This window comes from Petaurus breviceps, unplaced genomic scaffold, assembly GCF_028583685.1.
Source record: "Petaurus breviceps papuanus isolate PSGF00001 unplaced genomic scaffold, PetGlider_PUasm1.0 166, whole genome shotgun sequence".
Taxonomy (NCBI): domain Eukaryota; kingdom Metazoa; phylum Chordata; class Mammalia; order Diprotodontia; family Petauridae; genus Petaurus; species Petaurus breviceps.
The window spans coordinates 414,694-430,492 of NW_027185737.1; the positions used below are offsets into that span (position 1 = coordinate 414,694).

General features: G+C 37.0%; 1 protein-coding gene across 1 annotated transcript in view; it reads left to right on the forward strand.

Annotated features, from left to right (window-relative positions):
* The window catches only part of GPHN (gephyrin), a 415,464-nt gene that overhangs the window by 387,907 nt on the left and 11,758 nt on the right, over positions 1-15,799 (forward strand). The window contains exons 15-17 of the mRNA XM_069082448.1: positions 1,838-1,911; positions 7,662-7,726; positions 13,210-13,313. Of these exons, the coding sequence (XP_068938549.1) occupies positions 1,838-1,911; positions 7,662-7,726; positions 13,210-13,313 (243 nt within the window). The remainder of the gene's footprint in view (positions 1-1,837; positions 1,912-7,661; positions 7,727-13,209; positions 13,314-15,799) is intronic.

Genomic DNA, 15,799 nt, shown 5'->3' on the forward strand with positions numbered 1-15,799 from the left:
GGGGCCCCTAAACCATATATAAGGATACCTCCAGCGTGCATATTGAATTAATATTATCTGTGTTTTACTACATTTTAATCTGGTTCTGACAGCACTCTGGAGTGTGGTGGATAGCAATCCTGAAGGCAGGCTGCATATTTTGACATCTCTGACCTAGAGCATTAGAGGTGATATGATTGTCCCAGGATCACATGACCAGTTTGTATCAGAACATAGGTCTTAACTTGCTCCAAGGCCTACTCTTTCTCTCTTCACCATGCCACGAAACGACAGTGATGATCGTGATCATTTTCATGCTCTTTCAATTTAGTTATGTTATTTTTGATATATCAAAGTGGCTAAATCACTTTGTAAAATTCACATATGGGTAAAATTCATGAAAGCTATGTAAACAACACATACAATTTTCTTTATATATCTATTTGCATAACAGAGGCAGAATTTACTATTGGCATTTGCCATGGCAGGAACTGAGAATAAAAATTGATACTATGAAAGTTTGTGAAAATAGGATAGAGTAGAAAGAGCACTGAAATATGGAGATGGAGACTGAGTTCAAATCCAATCCCTGCTATTTATTCCCTGCAGGACTTTAGACAAATCACTACCTCTGGGTCTCATTTCCTCAAGTATAAAATGGTTTCTTCTAGCTCTAAATGATCTTATAGATAATGCCTATGGCTTGGAGGACATTCTGATCTGACTTTACCCACTACTTTGGTGGCCTGCCTTGAGTCTGCAGGATAGCAACCCTCAAAGAGCTTATCCCTACCGCCCTGACAGCCAGTTTAGTCATTACAGGATTGGTCTTCCCAGTTCAGAAAAACTCCAGCGGCATGTACTGTTTCCCTATTCTTGTTCTAATAATTTAAGTTGTCAGACCCCTTTCTCTCAGAGGATTCTGGAATTGCTTTTTCTGAAAACATTTAATTAAGATACTGGGACTTGAAGTTAAAATTGTTTGGCCACATTTCATATCTACATTAAAAATGCTTTAACTCTTGACCACTATTAGTCATGAGAACAAATCCCAAAATCTGAAATAGTTTTAGAAAGAAATTTCTTTGGTCATCTGGTAGGAAAACTGGAATGAGGTTCCCTCTTCTAGGATCTTGAGGTTTACATTATATAGGAGTTCAAAAGAATACCAGCATATGAACCACACGTAACATTTAAGCTATTTAAGGTAGCAAAAGAAGTTCCCAGTCCATCAAGATGTACATCAGTAAGCATAAACATTCAGATTTGGGGAACATAGAACATAATAAGCATTGAGTGGAAGTAGGATCCAAGCATTCCCTATAGAGGAAGCCACCTGACTTCCCCAGGAGCATCAGAGGTCAGCCTGACCTGTTGTAGTAAGCTTTGGATTAGACAGTTCTAGGACAAAACTAGGTTCAAACAATATTAATAAATAAGGTTTTCTGAACAATATACATAGTAAAATATTTCCCGACATTATCAGTTCTAAAAAATCTAGAATTCATGAACCAAAGCTATTTTCCCATTTGATTTAATAGATTATATTTAGCAATCTAGACTTCACTTTCATATCTCATTTAGTAGAATGTTGGCAATCCAGCATGCTATATATGTTCTTATTTCATAGCTATGTTTAGGCAGTAGAGATGAAGTACTGTAGGAGATATATTTGTGATATCTATCCAGACATGTTTCTTTGGGTATTTATGTTACCAAGAAATTAAGTCTTTCTAAAAAAAATAAGATAGTCTCACTAAATTATAACTTATAAGCAAGATAACTGAAATACATTCATTCTTTCTTTTCTTTATTTTAACAAAACTTGAAATTATAGCTATTTTTTTCATATTTGCAGGACTATCTCAAGCAGGTGCTGGACATTGATCTTCATGCACAGATCCATTTCGGCAGGGTTTTTATGAAACCAGGGTATGACATTTTTCTTGTGTCAAAAAATATATATGAGTTTTGACTTTGCTCGAGATTTTTTATTGAAAACGATGGTTTATTACACTTTAATATTTTGTCTCTTTCCTTCTAAGATATTCACAGAACATTTAGCACAAGAATAATTACTCCCTAAAATGGAAATTAATGTGCAAATAACACCAAGCACTTTTCTTCCTCAGAGCTATAGGGTAACAAGGGCTTTACCTGAGGTCACCGAAACTTATAGAGCACTGAGAGCACATATCCACCTTCTGCAGCAGAAAAACAACTAAAGTTTAGCTCTTAGTTAGCAGGAATAATTAGCTAAATTAAGAAGGTACTATATTTCCCCTGCCCCCCACCTTCTACTACAGCTTCTCCATTAGAGTTCTGGGATCTCTCTCCCCTCTACAGGAACCATGAGTCCCAAAATCTCTCTCCTTCAACTGAATAACAGAATTTGTCTTAAAAAGTGGATTTGAAGGGCACCTTTAATTCTACCTTACAGAGAAATATTTTGTAACATCTCAAAAATTGATATGCATATATCTCTGAACTTACTTATGAATGACCACTAATTTGTTAATAGTTAGCACTGTTAATAAAACAAAGCAACTTTTCTAGACTACTACTTACACAGCCTCCAGGTTAATCTAAGTTCTCATCACCTCACATCTCCATTATTACAGTAGTTGGTGGGTTTGTTTTCAACAAAGCGAATTCTGTGGAAGAATTTTCTCCCCTTATAATTTCCTCTTTTCCTCTCCCCTCTTGTCCCTCATTCCCCACCTTACCTTTCATGCTTCCCAAAGAAAGAGTAAAGTTTGTATGTCTCATTTTATATAAATATTCAAACCTTGGACTTTTTCCCATAAACAATAACCACTTGTTGTTCAGTCGTATCCAACTCTTCATGACCCCATTTGGGCTTTTCTTGGCAAAGATACTGGAGTGGTTTGTCATTTCCTTCTCCATATCATTTTACAGATGAGGAAACTGAGGCAAACAGGGTTAAGTGACTTGCCCAGGAAGCCAGGTTTGAACTCAGATCTTCCTTACTCCAGGTTCTATGTTCTATCTGCTTTGCCACCTATGTATCTCCAAAATAACTACTTAGAGAAGGGCTAATGAGCAAACTATAGCTGAGGGTCTACAACCAGTGGCAAGTCCCTGAGAAATGTCTTACACCTGAGTTATTGGAAAGAGCAGGTAAAAGAACATGTCTCCAAATTACAGTATATTTTTCGCCATTATCTAAAAACTCTGATGTCCTATTCAAGAATCCTTGGGCCTATTCTATGAGAAAGAGGTATAATATATATATATATATACTTCTCTGCTACCTTATATCTCAGTCAAAAGGACATAACATAGTTGTTGTCTTAGGGAAATCCCTGAAAGTGTGGGAGCAACGTAAGGACAGAATTGAAAGGAATATTCTCGTAAGTGAATAAAGTATTGATAAGTATTAAGATATTCTCTAGTTGTACTAAAAGGCTAAGTTGAGGGTTGAAGTATTATTTCTAGTGAACTTCCTTCTCCTTACTCAAGGTACTAAACAACATTGTTATTTTTATATAGTACATTTGTCATTTTTCTTACCATTTACCATCAAACATAAACCTTGGATTACCCCCACCCAGGTACTTTCTTTGTTTTTGTATACTTCTAAGCATCTGTGGAAAAAAATACAAGATTAAGACAAATCCATTAACTAAAAACCCTCAGTTTCAAGAATTTAGCGGGTTTAATAGGTTGAATATAATCCCGGGGTGGGGAACCTGTGGCCTTGAGGCCTCTAGATCCTCAAGTGTGGGCCTTTTTTTTAGACTGTGAAACTGTGAAGTTTGGATTCAGTGAAAGGACCACACTTGAGGAACCAGAGGGCCGCATGTGGCCTCCCCACCCCTGTACTACAAACAAGTGGTTAACCATCTGCACAAAATGTACTATTGAAGCTTTTTTTTTAATCTAGGAAATAAGTTATGTTAAAAGAGCTATAACTAGGATTAATATGGTTGAGAAAAATACTATAAACCCAAAACTGCCCCTAGAGCAAGTGGCATGAAAATAGCCTCAGTTGAGGAGTAGGTAGCTCATCCTAGCCCACAGTCTGGCAGCTTTCTACTTGAATTTCTTGCTTACTAGTTGCTAAACTCTGTTGTTTCTACCCCACTCTAAATTTAGCACCCTGGTACAAAACCCCAGTTGCCTCCAGCTTAGTTATAGCTCTGATACAGGGCAGCATGGTATAGTGAAAAGAGCACTAGATATGCAGTCAGAGAACCTCAGTTCCCATTCTGACTCTGTTACTTACTACCTGGGTACTTTAATAAAGCAGCTAGGTGGCACAGTGGATTGAGTGTCGGGCCTTGAGTTAGGAAGACTCATCTTCCTGAGTTCAGGTCTAGCCTCATAGTCTTCCTAGTGGTGTGACCCTGGGCAAGTCACTTAACCCTATTTGCCTCTTTCCTCATCTGTGTAAAATGATCTGGAGAAGGAAATGGCAAACCACTTCATTATGTTTGCCAAGAAAACCCCAAATGGGATCACAAAGAGCTGGACAAATTCAACATCCTTTTTATAATAGTAATAATAATTTGCTTTAGATGGCACTTTAAAGTTTCCAAATTTCTTTATATACATTTATTTCATTTGATCCTTAGAACAATCCTATGAGTTAAGTAGAGCAAGTATTATCTCTATTTTGCAGATGATGAAAATTAAATGATGAGATTTACAGTGATTTGCCCAGGATATTACATAGCTAGTATATGGCATAGCCCATACTCAAAATCAGGTCTTTTGACTCTTAAGTTCAGTACTCTTTCTATAACATATTTCAGCTGTAAACAACTGTTTCTGCATTCTTTCAGGGATCTTTTTTTTTTCTTTTTGGAGGAGGGAAGGCAGGACAATTGGGGTTAAGTGACTTGCTGAAGGTCACATGGCTATTAAGTGTTAAGTGTCTGAGGTCACATTTGAACTCAGGTCTTCCTGACTCCAAGGCCAGTGCTCTATTCACTGTACCACCTAGCTGTCCCTGTTCCTGCATTCTTGGGCTTTCCAGGCATAGGAGTCAAGTTTCTTGTCTATGACTGAGACTTTATCATTAGTGTTGTTGGGAATGTGAGATTGGCATTAGGATCTTTCTAAACTTACCTCCATAGGTATCAAGGTTTGCTTTTTGTCAAGTTATGAATCTGAAATTTCCCAACAGTCAAGGGGGAATGCTAGCTGAGTTGAGTAATAATGGACCCTTGAGAACAAAGTTACTTTTGTCTTGATAACGTTGTCACTCAGACCATTCATAGTATGATCATGGTTTTAAGAGACCTTAGCAAACATGAGTCCAACTCCGTCATTTTACAGATGAGGAAACTGAGACTAAATGATTTTCCCAGGATCAAAGAGCTCATTCAGATGCCATTTAGTGAAACTTTGTGACTCAAGTCCAGTGCCTTATCTACCACATCACACTGCTTCTCATTCCTACTAAGAAGAGTATTTGTTTTAGGTAGATATTAATTATTTTACCATGCCTATTCAAGTTTTTTCTCTAGGTATTGCCAGTTTAATTAATTATGCAAAGGGCATTCCAAGTGAGTTTCAGTGTACTTCTTGTTAACCACAAAAATGAACTGTTATGTTCTCTTGGCTTTGTAAAGTATTCAGACATCTCCAGCCCTCAATCCTAGTGGAGAATTATTGGTCTAATATCTATGATTAAAATTTTTCTCTTAACATCTCTGCTATTTAATTTGGATATTCATCTTTCTTCATTCTTTGTTATTCTGGGGTTTTGGGGGTTGGGGGGCTCTTGTCAGTTCTTAATGGTTATTCTTCTTCCCTGGAGTCATAATGCCCAGTTTGTGACTTCAGTCATTTGCATGCATGTTTGTCCTAGTCTGACTACCCAAAAGAATAGACAATATAAGCCAAAAAGTACCAAGGAAATTGCTTCCTAAAGATAAACAGAAAATAATTGCTATTTAGCCACAGCATTTTTAAGATAAGACACTTATGTTTATAATCATTCACATTACAAACATTATTTGGTAATGACATTTTTTTGCTAATAGGATTTTGTTAAAGTGAACTGGTTGCAGTCACATTTTTAGCCTTCAGATTCATAAATGACACAAAGTCTTGAAGCCCAGCCTCTCCAAAGTAAATTAGCCAGGGGGAAGAAATGACCCCTTTATCTATAGGAAAAGGGGGAAGGAAGCCTTGGGCCCAAACCAGCTCCATCTGGTTCCTGGATCTGTGGGTGGTGTTTTGTTTTGGTGATTGGCTAAGGAATTTAGGTGGCCTCTTTAAAGACATTGGAATGTGGAGAGAAATAAGAAGAATTTAAGGGCTATTGCTACTAGATAGCAAAAATTTCTGGTAAAGTTCTTTCCACCCACCACAGGCAATTATGTTGTTTCATTGTGGAATGACTGTAATGTAGACAGAAGCCTGTTCTCAGGCCTTTTCTCAGGCAGGATTATTTTTGTACAGGATTCTGTATGCTATTTGCTCTTCTTAATGTACCAGTTCTAACAAGTTTGACTATCTCTTTTTCAAGCACATAGCAGATTAGAAGCAGCCAAAGACTGGCCCCAAACTACAGTGAAAAGTGTCAGCAGATAGCTAGACTCCAAGAGAAGAGGTAGCAAAGCAATAAAGACAATTACAGGAACTCAAAAAAGTGCAGGGGTCTGTGGTCATCTAGAGAAGGGATCACTACAGTGACCGTGATGACCTCCCAATATTATGGCAGAGTAGAATAACTAATGTTCATAATAATAACCTTGAGCTACCAAATTAAAGACCTCTGACCTACTCTGGCACAAGTCAGGGAGACATACAATATACCTTAGTAAGAGCTCACAGTTATGTAGTGCTTTATATTTTACAAAGGGATTTCATTTCAATTCACCGAACCATCTATTTGGTACCTCCTGTGTTCCAAGAACTGTTCTAGGTCAGTAAATGGGATACAACAGATATTTCTTAGGGAGCTTTCCTTTAAGTTAGGGAGTGCAGTCCTCAATTTCAAGATGAGGAAATGGGGGCTCAGATTGATGATGAAGTGAGTCCCCCTAACAACAGTCATACAGCTAGTAGTAGGAGTCAAACAGCCAGTAAATATTTATCAGAACTCAGACCCTAACCCAAATCCATTTCTTTTTCTGCTGTGTTATACTGCATCTTAGTATATGATATTAGTCTTAGAAAGATTTCTGGTTATGGTTAAAACAAAAAACATGGCAAGAGCTTATGCAGTAAACCCCAAGTGTTCTAATTAGCTTAGGTTTTTCTATTAGGTTATAATAGAATTTGGCCCTTAGTACAGACCAAGAGATAGTCCTGTAGAAAGAACTCTCCAGTATTGAGTAGTAAACTGGAAGGTGTATGAGCCCAGGAGAGTAAAGAATCAAGTAATCGGAAGAGTAGAGTGAGCTTTGGAATTTATAGTTATACACATTTGTATTACAAGCAGACTAAAGGGAGGAAAATGACATACTAAAAAAAAAAAGGAGGGAAAGGCTGGACACTTGAGAAAAATATTAAAAACAAGTCTCCTTAAGTTCTTGTTAAATACTTCTTTAGTGCTCAAGGGACCATAAGAAAGATCAAATAAAATAAAGTATTTCATAACGTGATAATTTATATGTTATATTGACATAATAGGAGTACCTCCATATTTAATACAATTCTATATTTTATATCTAGTACATAAAAACAACTTAATTTCTCTCTAGCCTGCCAACAACATTTGCAACCTTGGACACTGATGGTATAAGGAAAATAATCTTTGCACTACCAGGTAAGAGAAACATAATTTCTATGGCTTTCTCTGAAAAAGGGACAAAAATGTTTTGTGCTTTGCTACTTAAATCTTCTGAGTTCCATATCCTAGATGGTACCTCTTTCTGGCCATTATAGATGTATGGTAAATAAGTAAATCTGATGACCTCTGAGTTTCCTTCTGGTTCTGAAATGCTGTGATTCTATAATAATGTTAACCCACCTCTCCAACTTCTGAGAGCAGAGATCAATGTGCAAGAAGTCCAAAACTGCTCTAGCCTTCAGAAAATGAAATTTTAGCCATTTCTGCCAGATTTGCAAATGCACTGATGCTTCATAAGCTCTTTACCAGACTCATTACAGCCAAGTCTCATTAAGGATTTTCTCCTAAGCCACAAGACCAGTACCAGTCATGCAAGACTGTTTAGACACCTGTGGTGACTAGGCCTCATTTCCAAACATACAAAAAAAGTTCATAGGATCATACATGTTGAATTGGAACAGGCAGACAGACCAGAGTCTTTCTGGTCCAACTCCTCTCTTTTTACAGATGAGAAAACTGAAACGCAGAAAGTAATTTACTGAAGGTCATACAGATCATAAAACATCAAAGAGAATCCAGGTTCTCTTTCCACTGTTAAAATGCTGCCTTCTTCACACAGTCTTTCAAAAAATAAGAAATCTGATTCAATTCAATCAGATCTGACATTTACAATTCCTTTGGATTTGGGGTGGTTATTTTATTATAAAATAAATTTAACAACTAAGTTAATATTTGTATATTAAGGTAAAGATCAGGAGTGTTTTATATATGTAGAATAAAACATACTCTAAAACTTCTAAATCTGATATTTTAAAAAGATTATATAAACCTTATCATTAAAGACTTAAAGCAATATAGAAGGAAATTAACCTTTGTTTCTGAGTTAAAATGCTGAAAATGTGGTGAATGATGGGCCCCATGGCATTTTCATCCCCCAAATGTAGGTATTTTTCTATTCTCATTATTACAAAACTGTTCCATAAAGAAAAGCTTGTCACTTCTTACTTCCTTAGTCTGTAAAAAGGTTGATACAGTCATTCCTTTATTTATTCAGCAAACATTTTTAAGCATTTATTAGGCTCCGTTGTTCCAGGCACCATGCTAAACAATGGAGATACAAATAAAGGCAATGAAACAGTCCCTGCTCTCAAGAAACTCACAATCTTATGGGGAACAACATGCAAACAACTATGTATAAACAAGATAGAGACAGAATAAAATGGGGCTGATCTAGGAGGGAATGTGACCCTGGCAAGCCACTTAAGCTCTCAGTGCTCCCAGGTCACTCTCTAAGACTGCATTGCACAACAGTTGCTAATCTGCTTTAGTTGATAGGATCCTAGACCTAGAACTGCAAGTGACCTTAGAGATTATGTAGTTTGTTATACAATGAAGAAAGGAAAAGAGGTTTGTTCAAGATCATAAAAGTAAGCATCAGAGGCAGGATTTTAACCCAATCTGAGTCTACAGTTAATGAAATCAAGTCTGGCCCCCACTGTACTAGGTTCTATACAAAGATTACATGATCCTTGTCTTCAAAGAGTTTACAATCCAGTAAAGGAGAATGTTTGCCCACGTGTTATAAGTAACTATAATACAAGGTAGACTGTGTTTTCCTGCAGCTATTTGGTAAATGCATAGGAGAGATACAAAGTGTTATGGAAGTTCAAGAGAGGAAGAAATATAGTTATTCCTTTTAACCCATACACTTATCCCAAAGACAAAAATCTGTCTTTGTATACTTGAAATCACAGGTGAGTGGAAAGGGTACAGTGTTTCCAGGAGGGGGCAGAGTATAAGGAGAAGCTGGATAGGATCTTGTGACCTTTACACTCCAGCAGTGGGAGCAAGGGAGCTCAGACTCTTCCATCCCTGTCCCTTCACATTCAGTCCCATATCATTAATATGTCTGCCTTGTGGTGCTCTCTGCCTCAAATGCCTTGTTCCATCATTTAGGGGCTCAATTAACTAGAAGCATAAATTAAATACTCTGCTCTGTGCCAGGCACTGTGATAGCAAATGCAAGGAAAAAGACATATATAATTATATATAAAACAGAGACAAGGTGATTTGGGAGGGAAGGTACTAGAAGCTAAGGGGATCAACAAAGTCTTCTAGAAGATGTCACTTGAGCTAAGCCTTGGGGGAGGGTTTGATGCTAGGGATTCTGAGGAATTGAGGAGGGAATGTTTTCTCTGGGCATGTAAAAGTCCTGAAGCAGATAGTGAGTGTCAAATATGAGGAAAAGTAAGGTCAGTTTGTCTAGTTATTCACATACTACGCTGGAAGGAAGCAATATATGAGGTTGGAAAGGCAGGTTGTGAACACAACCAGATTGTGAAGATCTTTAAATGTCAAAAAATTTGATTCCAGAGGTAGTAAGAAGACAGAGTTCAAGGTCAGATTTGTGCTTTAAGAAAATATAGGCTGCACCAAGTGGTTATGTGGTTATGTGAGTGGAAAGAAGGGGTGGGATTGGAGAGATGTGTGGAATCGTAGAAAACAAGATATAGCAACTGACTGAATGAATGGTGATGCCATTCTTTGTTTGATGCCCAAAATAAAGAACTTCAGAAGAGGGACAGGTTAAGTAATTTGCTAAGACAGTTAAGCCTGCATACCTCATTCGGTCACTTCTACCTTTCTAAAAGATGTGGTCCCTAATGCCAGCCTCCTGTGATCAGAAAGTCTAGTCTGAGGATTCAAAACTCTCCATTCACAGAAGTGTCTTCTGAAACACATATACCCACCCCAGAATGTCTCACAGAAAATACATTCAGCATATTTAATTGATTTACAGTCTCTTAGTTTATCATATAACCAAAGGCACATTAGAGTGAGGGGCTAGTGACAGTGAATTAGAAGTTGCCTCCCCAAAAATATACACAGCAGTGTTCTTTCAAACTATTACAGTTTGGAATGTTCCCTGCTTATCCGTAATGAACCACAAGAGAGCAGCAACATCTCACATCTGAAATTATAAAGAAAGCAAAGGCACTCACTATCCTTCAAAGCTGTTTTAGTCTTATGAAATAAAAACTGTATTTGTTTTCTTTACTGCCAAACAGAGCCTTCACCAGTCTTTATGATTTTTAAAAACAATTCATTTTAAATACTAAAATGGGAATATAATCTCTGTTGAGTGAAAGTTTTCTTGCCTTTTCTGGAAAAGTTTCGCACTTATATTTTGAGGTAAAAGGAAGAAGTATACCTGATAGATCCATGGGATTTTATTGAAAGTGAATAAATTTGATTCTGCCTCCTTAAAAGCTTTCATATCCATCCCTTTCTCTCTACTCACACTACATCCATTCTCAGCCCCTTCTCACCTCTTGCTGGGACAGTTATAACAACTTCCTAAATGGCCTCTGTTCTCCCCTTTCTAAATCATCCTTCATACAAATACCAAATTGATATTCCTGAACCACAGGTCTGAACATGTTACTCCCCTGCTCATCAGGTTTCATTAGTTCCCCATTGCCTTCAGGATAAAATACAAGTTCCTTTGGTAGGTATTTAAAACCCTTCACAACCTGCTTCTAGCCTTACCAAGTTGACTACACATTATTTATCCTCCTACCCAACTGACCCTTTATATGATATTCCATCTGTCCTCCATCCTGGATCACCTTTCCTCTTCACCTTTACCATTTGGAACCCTCCAATGCTCATCTCAGAAAGGGTAGAAAGGGCCAGGTTGGCTGGAGGGCAAAAAATAATCAGTTGGATTTTGGATATATTTAACTTCTCTGTCTCCAGGCCCTCCCCTCTTTAATCTGTCCTGCACACATATGACAGAATAATCTTTCTAAGGCACAAGTCTCCTAAAAAATTGCAGGGCCTTCTAGATGCCTGTAAGATAAAGTATAAAATCCTTAGCCTGTCATTAGAAATTCTCCACAGTATATTCCCATCCAACCTTTCTACCATTTTTCTCATGTACTCTAAATTCCAGCCTAACTGTTTTATCAGCTATTTTTCAATCTTGACCTCCCATCTCACACTTCCATCCATTCATGTGGGATGTGCTCTATGTGTGGTATACATCCTCATCATGTCCAACTGTTAAAATCCTCTTTCTTCAAGGCTCTGCTGACATTGTAGTCTTCTCCAATCTCTTCCCATTCTTACCCCAGCCAAAAAGTTTCTTTCTCCCTCCTCAAATTTTTGTGAAGCACCCTTGTTAGATTTCTCCTTTGCTTCTATCACATTCTATACTTCCCATATCCCACCAATAGACTGTAAACTCCTTGGGGCAGGATCTGGATTGTTTTCCATTTTTATATCTCAGGTGATCAATACCATGTCTTTCACACTGTAAGCACTTAATAAATGTTTGTTGAATTGAATTGAGCCTCAGGTCTGAACAGATGGGTGGGGAAATGTCCAGCAGGCAGTTGTAGAGCCTTGAAGGTTTCAAATTTCTTTCCTTAAAAGAGCCTTATGAGGAAGAATTAAAAACAACAACAACAACCAACAACAACTGAAATCTTACTCCCACCATTCATAGATGGTTGTGTGAAAGTATGGGAAATTAACAAAATCATAGAATCAAATCACTTCTGAGCTTGAAGGAACCTTTGAAATTATCCAGTCCAAATCTCATTTTGTAGATGTGCAAACTGAGGCACAGAGAAATCAAGTGGTTTGCCCAAGGTCACATAATTAGTAACAAACTAACTAGACTAGAATGCAATTTTTTGACTCTCAGTATAATTCTCCTTCTGCTGTACCATTACTGCCTTTCTTCTAAGGGGAACTCCTTCTTGAATAATTACATTTTCTTTCCTCAATTCCTTTTTCGAATTTCAAGTGAACGGATTTATTTATCATCTGATGCTTCACATTTTAAATTATTTGATAGTGTTACAAGCTGCCTTACTTGTCTGTGGAATAAGCAATATGTAATCAAGGAAATAGATGACTAGAAAAGGAAGTTGACTGGTACTAACAAAATGTAAGACAACTCAAAAGAAAGCCTCCAACATGTTGGAATGGATCCACCATGGACCAAAATTCTCCATAATGAAAAGACAGAAATGTGATGCAGTCTGCCCCAGTGGAAGGAATACCCTACATGAGTTGAGGTCATATGTAACATCAGAGTATTGAAAAAATTGAATGAACATTCAAAACACCTGTCAAGCTTCATCTTAGAACAAGCCTTCCTTTCATTGATAGGCCCAAAGAGTTGCTATATATGGCATAGCATTTTATGTAACCACTATTGTATATTCAGATCCCTTTTAATTCAAGATGCTTCAGAAGTAGGAATGGCTTAAGATCAGTCACTTTTATGTAACTATAGTTTAATTTCAGCACTTTACAATTTTCAAAGCTCTTAACTCAAAACTGCCCCAGAAAGAGGAACAAAAAATAAATTGAAAATCTAGCAATAAGGACATTAATTAGGAAACATTTCTTTGTTTATACTATGAATGACTGGTTTTATTTTTCAGGAAATCCTGTGTCAGCTGTGGTCACCTGCAATCTCTTTGTTGTCCCAGCACTAAGGAAGATGCAAGGAATCCTGGATCCTCGACCAACAATTATCAAAGCCAGGGTAATGTTTTCTAGTTGTAGCAAACAAGCAAAAGAACCCACTAAATTCTAAAGGTCCACTTTTTGAACTGACTGTAATTACCCAGAGTGTTAAGTTTTTACAAACAAACAAAAAGAAAAGTAAATTTGGAAAAAGCAAGTCTCCTCTTCTCTCCTCTCCTTCCACATTCTCTTCTGAAGTCATCCTTGGCTCCAGGAGAAAATAATCTTCACGTAATTGAAAGCTAACTAAGAACCTCTGAGAATTAAAAATTAAGAATGGATGTTAAGGGAGCATATTAAACAGCCAAGAAAAATATCCAGGTCATGGCAGGCACCTGACTACAAGCTGTCATAGGATTTGAATCAAACCTCCTTCCCTGGTATAAAAACCTAATATGTAGCCATAGATGTACAATTACCCACCTACTCTAGACTTATTTCAGTGATTCTACAATGGTTAAGGCATATCAACAAGCCACCAAACAACATATAATAAAAGATGTATAAGAAAAGACTGATGACAAATAAGGAAAGATCACCATAAAAGATTTTAAAGAATGAACACGAACACAGAGAAATAAAACTAAAGTTATTTGGAATAAGTTTAATTTCCTCTTTCCTTCAATCACCAAAGGAGCATGAACAAAATTTGATTATGTCCATACATTTTCCCTACTCTAATGAAAATCTTTTTTTTTCTTTTATGGACAAACTATAAGACCAAAGACCTAATCCAACCCATATCTAAGGAGGAGTCCTCTCTAAAATATTCCAGACTAGTGGTTATCCAGCCTCTGCTGGAGAAATCCTTCCCTAATGCACCTATTAGCTCTATCTATGTTCTGTTGTATTTTTTTGTTGTCGTTAAATACTTCCAAGTTACATTTTAATCTGGTTTAGCTGCACTTGGGAATATGTTTGACACCTCCACTATAGAATAGCATAAACATGAAGTCTGCCTATTCCCTTCTCATAATAAGAAGGATCTTGATACATATGTAGATTGTGGTCATAAACATGTTACATAGATGGGGAAGTAGGCCTATAATCTTGAAATTATTGACATTCTTTCTGTCATTTTTTTCTTGGTGGTGATGAAGTCTGAAATTTTTTCCATATCTTTGGGATCTCCCTCTTCTTCAAATAAAAAGAATTGGTGTATTGGAGGATACTGGGACCCGGGATTTATCCCAAACTAACTACTAAGTCTGCCTCCAGTATAGCCAAATACTTTATAAACATCTGAACTTTATACAAATGAAAGAAGAATAATTGCTTAGAGTTCCATAAAATATTTTATCCAGGACTAACAACATAAAATTTAAGAATTTTTAGGCTTTAGAAATAGTCTAAGACTGAAAAATGAAGGTGGGGGGAAAGACTGAAAAAAAGGTATGTGGAAAGGACTTTTTTTTCCTTAAGTCAGATACTTGACATTCACCACATTAGTACATTGCCACATTTGGAATGGACGTGCAACAAGCAGTTCAGGAAAGCCTTTTTTTTTTTTATTGTGGCTTTTTTTTTTCAGTTTGAGATCAATCACCAAATAAATAAATAGATATATTTCATAAAAAGCAGAACATACTCTGACCAAACTAGAGGATATTAATTGTGTACCTTATTCTCTGTTTAGAATTGCTAAATTTAGGAAACAAGAAAAACCCTGTTTGTGACAAGAGAATGCTAATCAGAACTTTCTGGCACTAGACAAAGCCCAAAGAATTCTTTTGTGCTTTGGTTAATACCTACAATCTCTCTTTTTTGAGACTGACAGTTGTAGCTGCATTCCATTGGACAGAGCTGCCTGGATGGGCTCCTTAAATTAGACTGATGTTCTATATTGTTTCCATAATGCTTACAATTTCCTGTCAGCTAATGGGAATGCAAAACTTATTCCAAGAATCCATCAAATTCCTATCTCCCACAGAGCCATATCACTCTGTCTGCCAGCAAGCCTCATCAGCTTAGACATTTGTGTCTTAAATACCATCCCTAACTTAGTTTAACAAGCATTTTTAACCACTACAATCATGTGACATCCTAAGTGTCCAGTCATTTCACTTTGCTTTAAAAAGTAAGAAGCCTACACTTCAGCTTTCTAAATGAGCAAGGAGGCCGGTAATTGACAAAAACCAGCGGAGCACTGACCTTGATTAGCAATCTGGCCTTTCTTGGCTCATGCTGACCTGTTTTGTGGAAAGGCTATGCATTGTGTGCAGGTCCTACCCTTCAGCCACAGGCTGTATGATGAGCTACATTTTTTTCCATAGGCCAGACCAGGTTAACTGAATGAAGGTTAACCATTCAGTGCTGCAGTGTTTTACAGGATGCCAACATGGAATGTTTGCTTTGCCTATTTATTTCACTCATTAATCATGGTTAGAATTGAAGAAGCGTTTTCCTCCTTCCTCAAGGATCTTACATTTATTCTTTAGAGAGAGATAACTTTTTAATTTTAAGTTTATATAAAATACAGTGTAGAGATAGGTACTAAACCTCTAA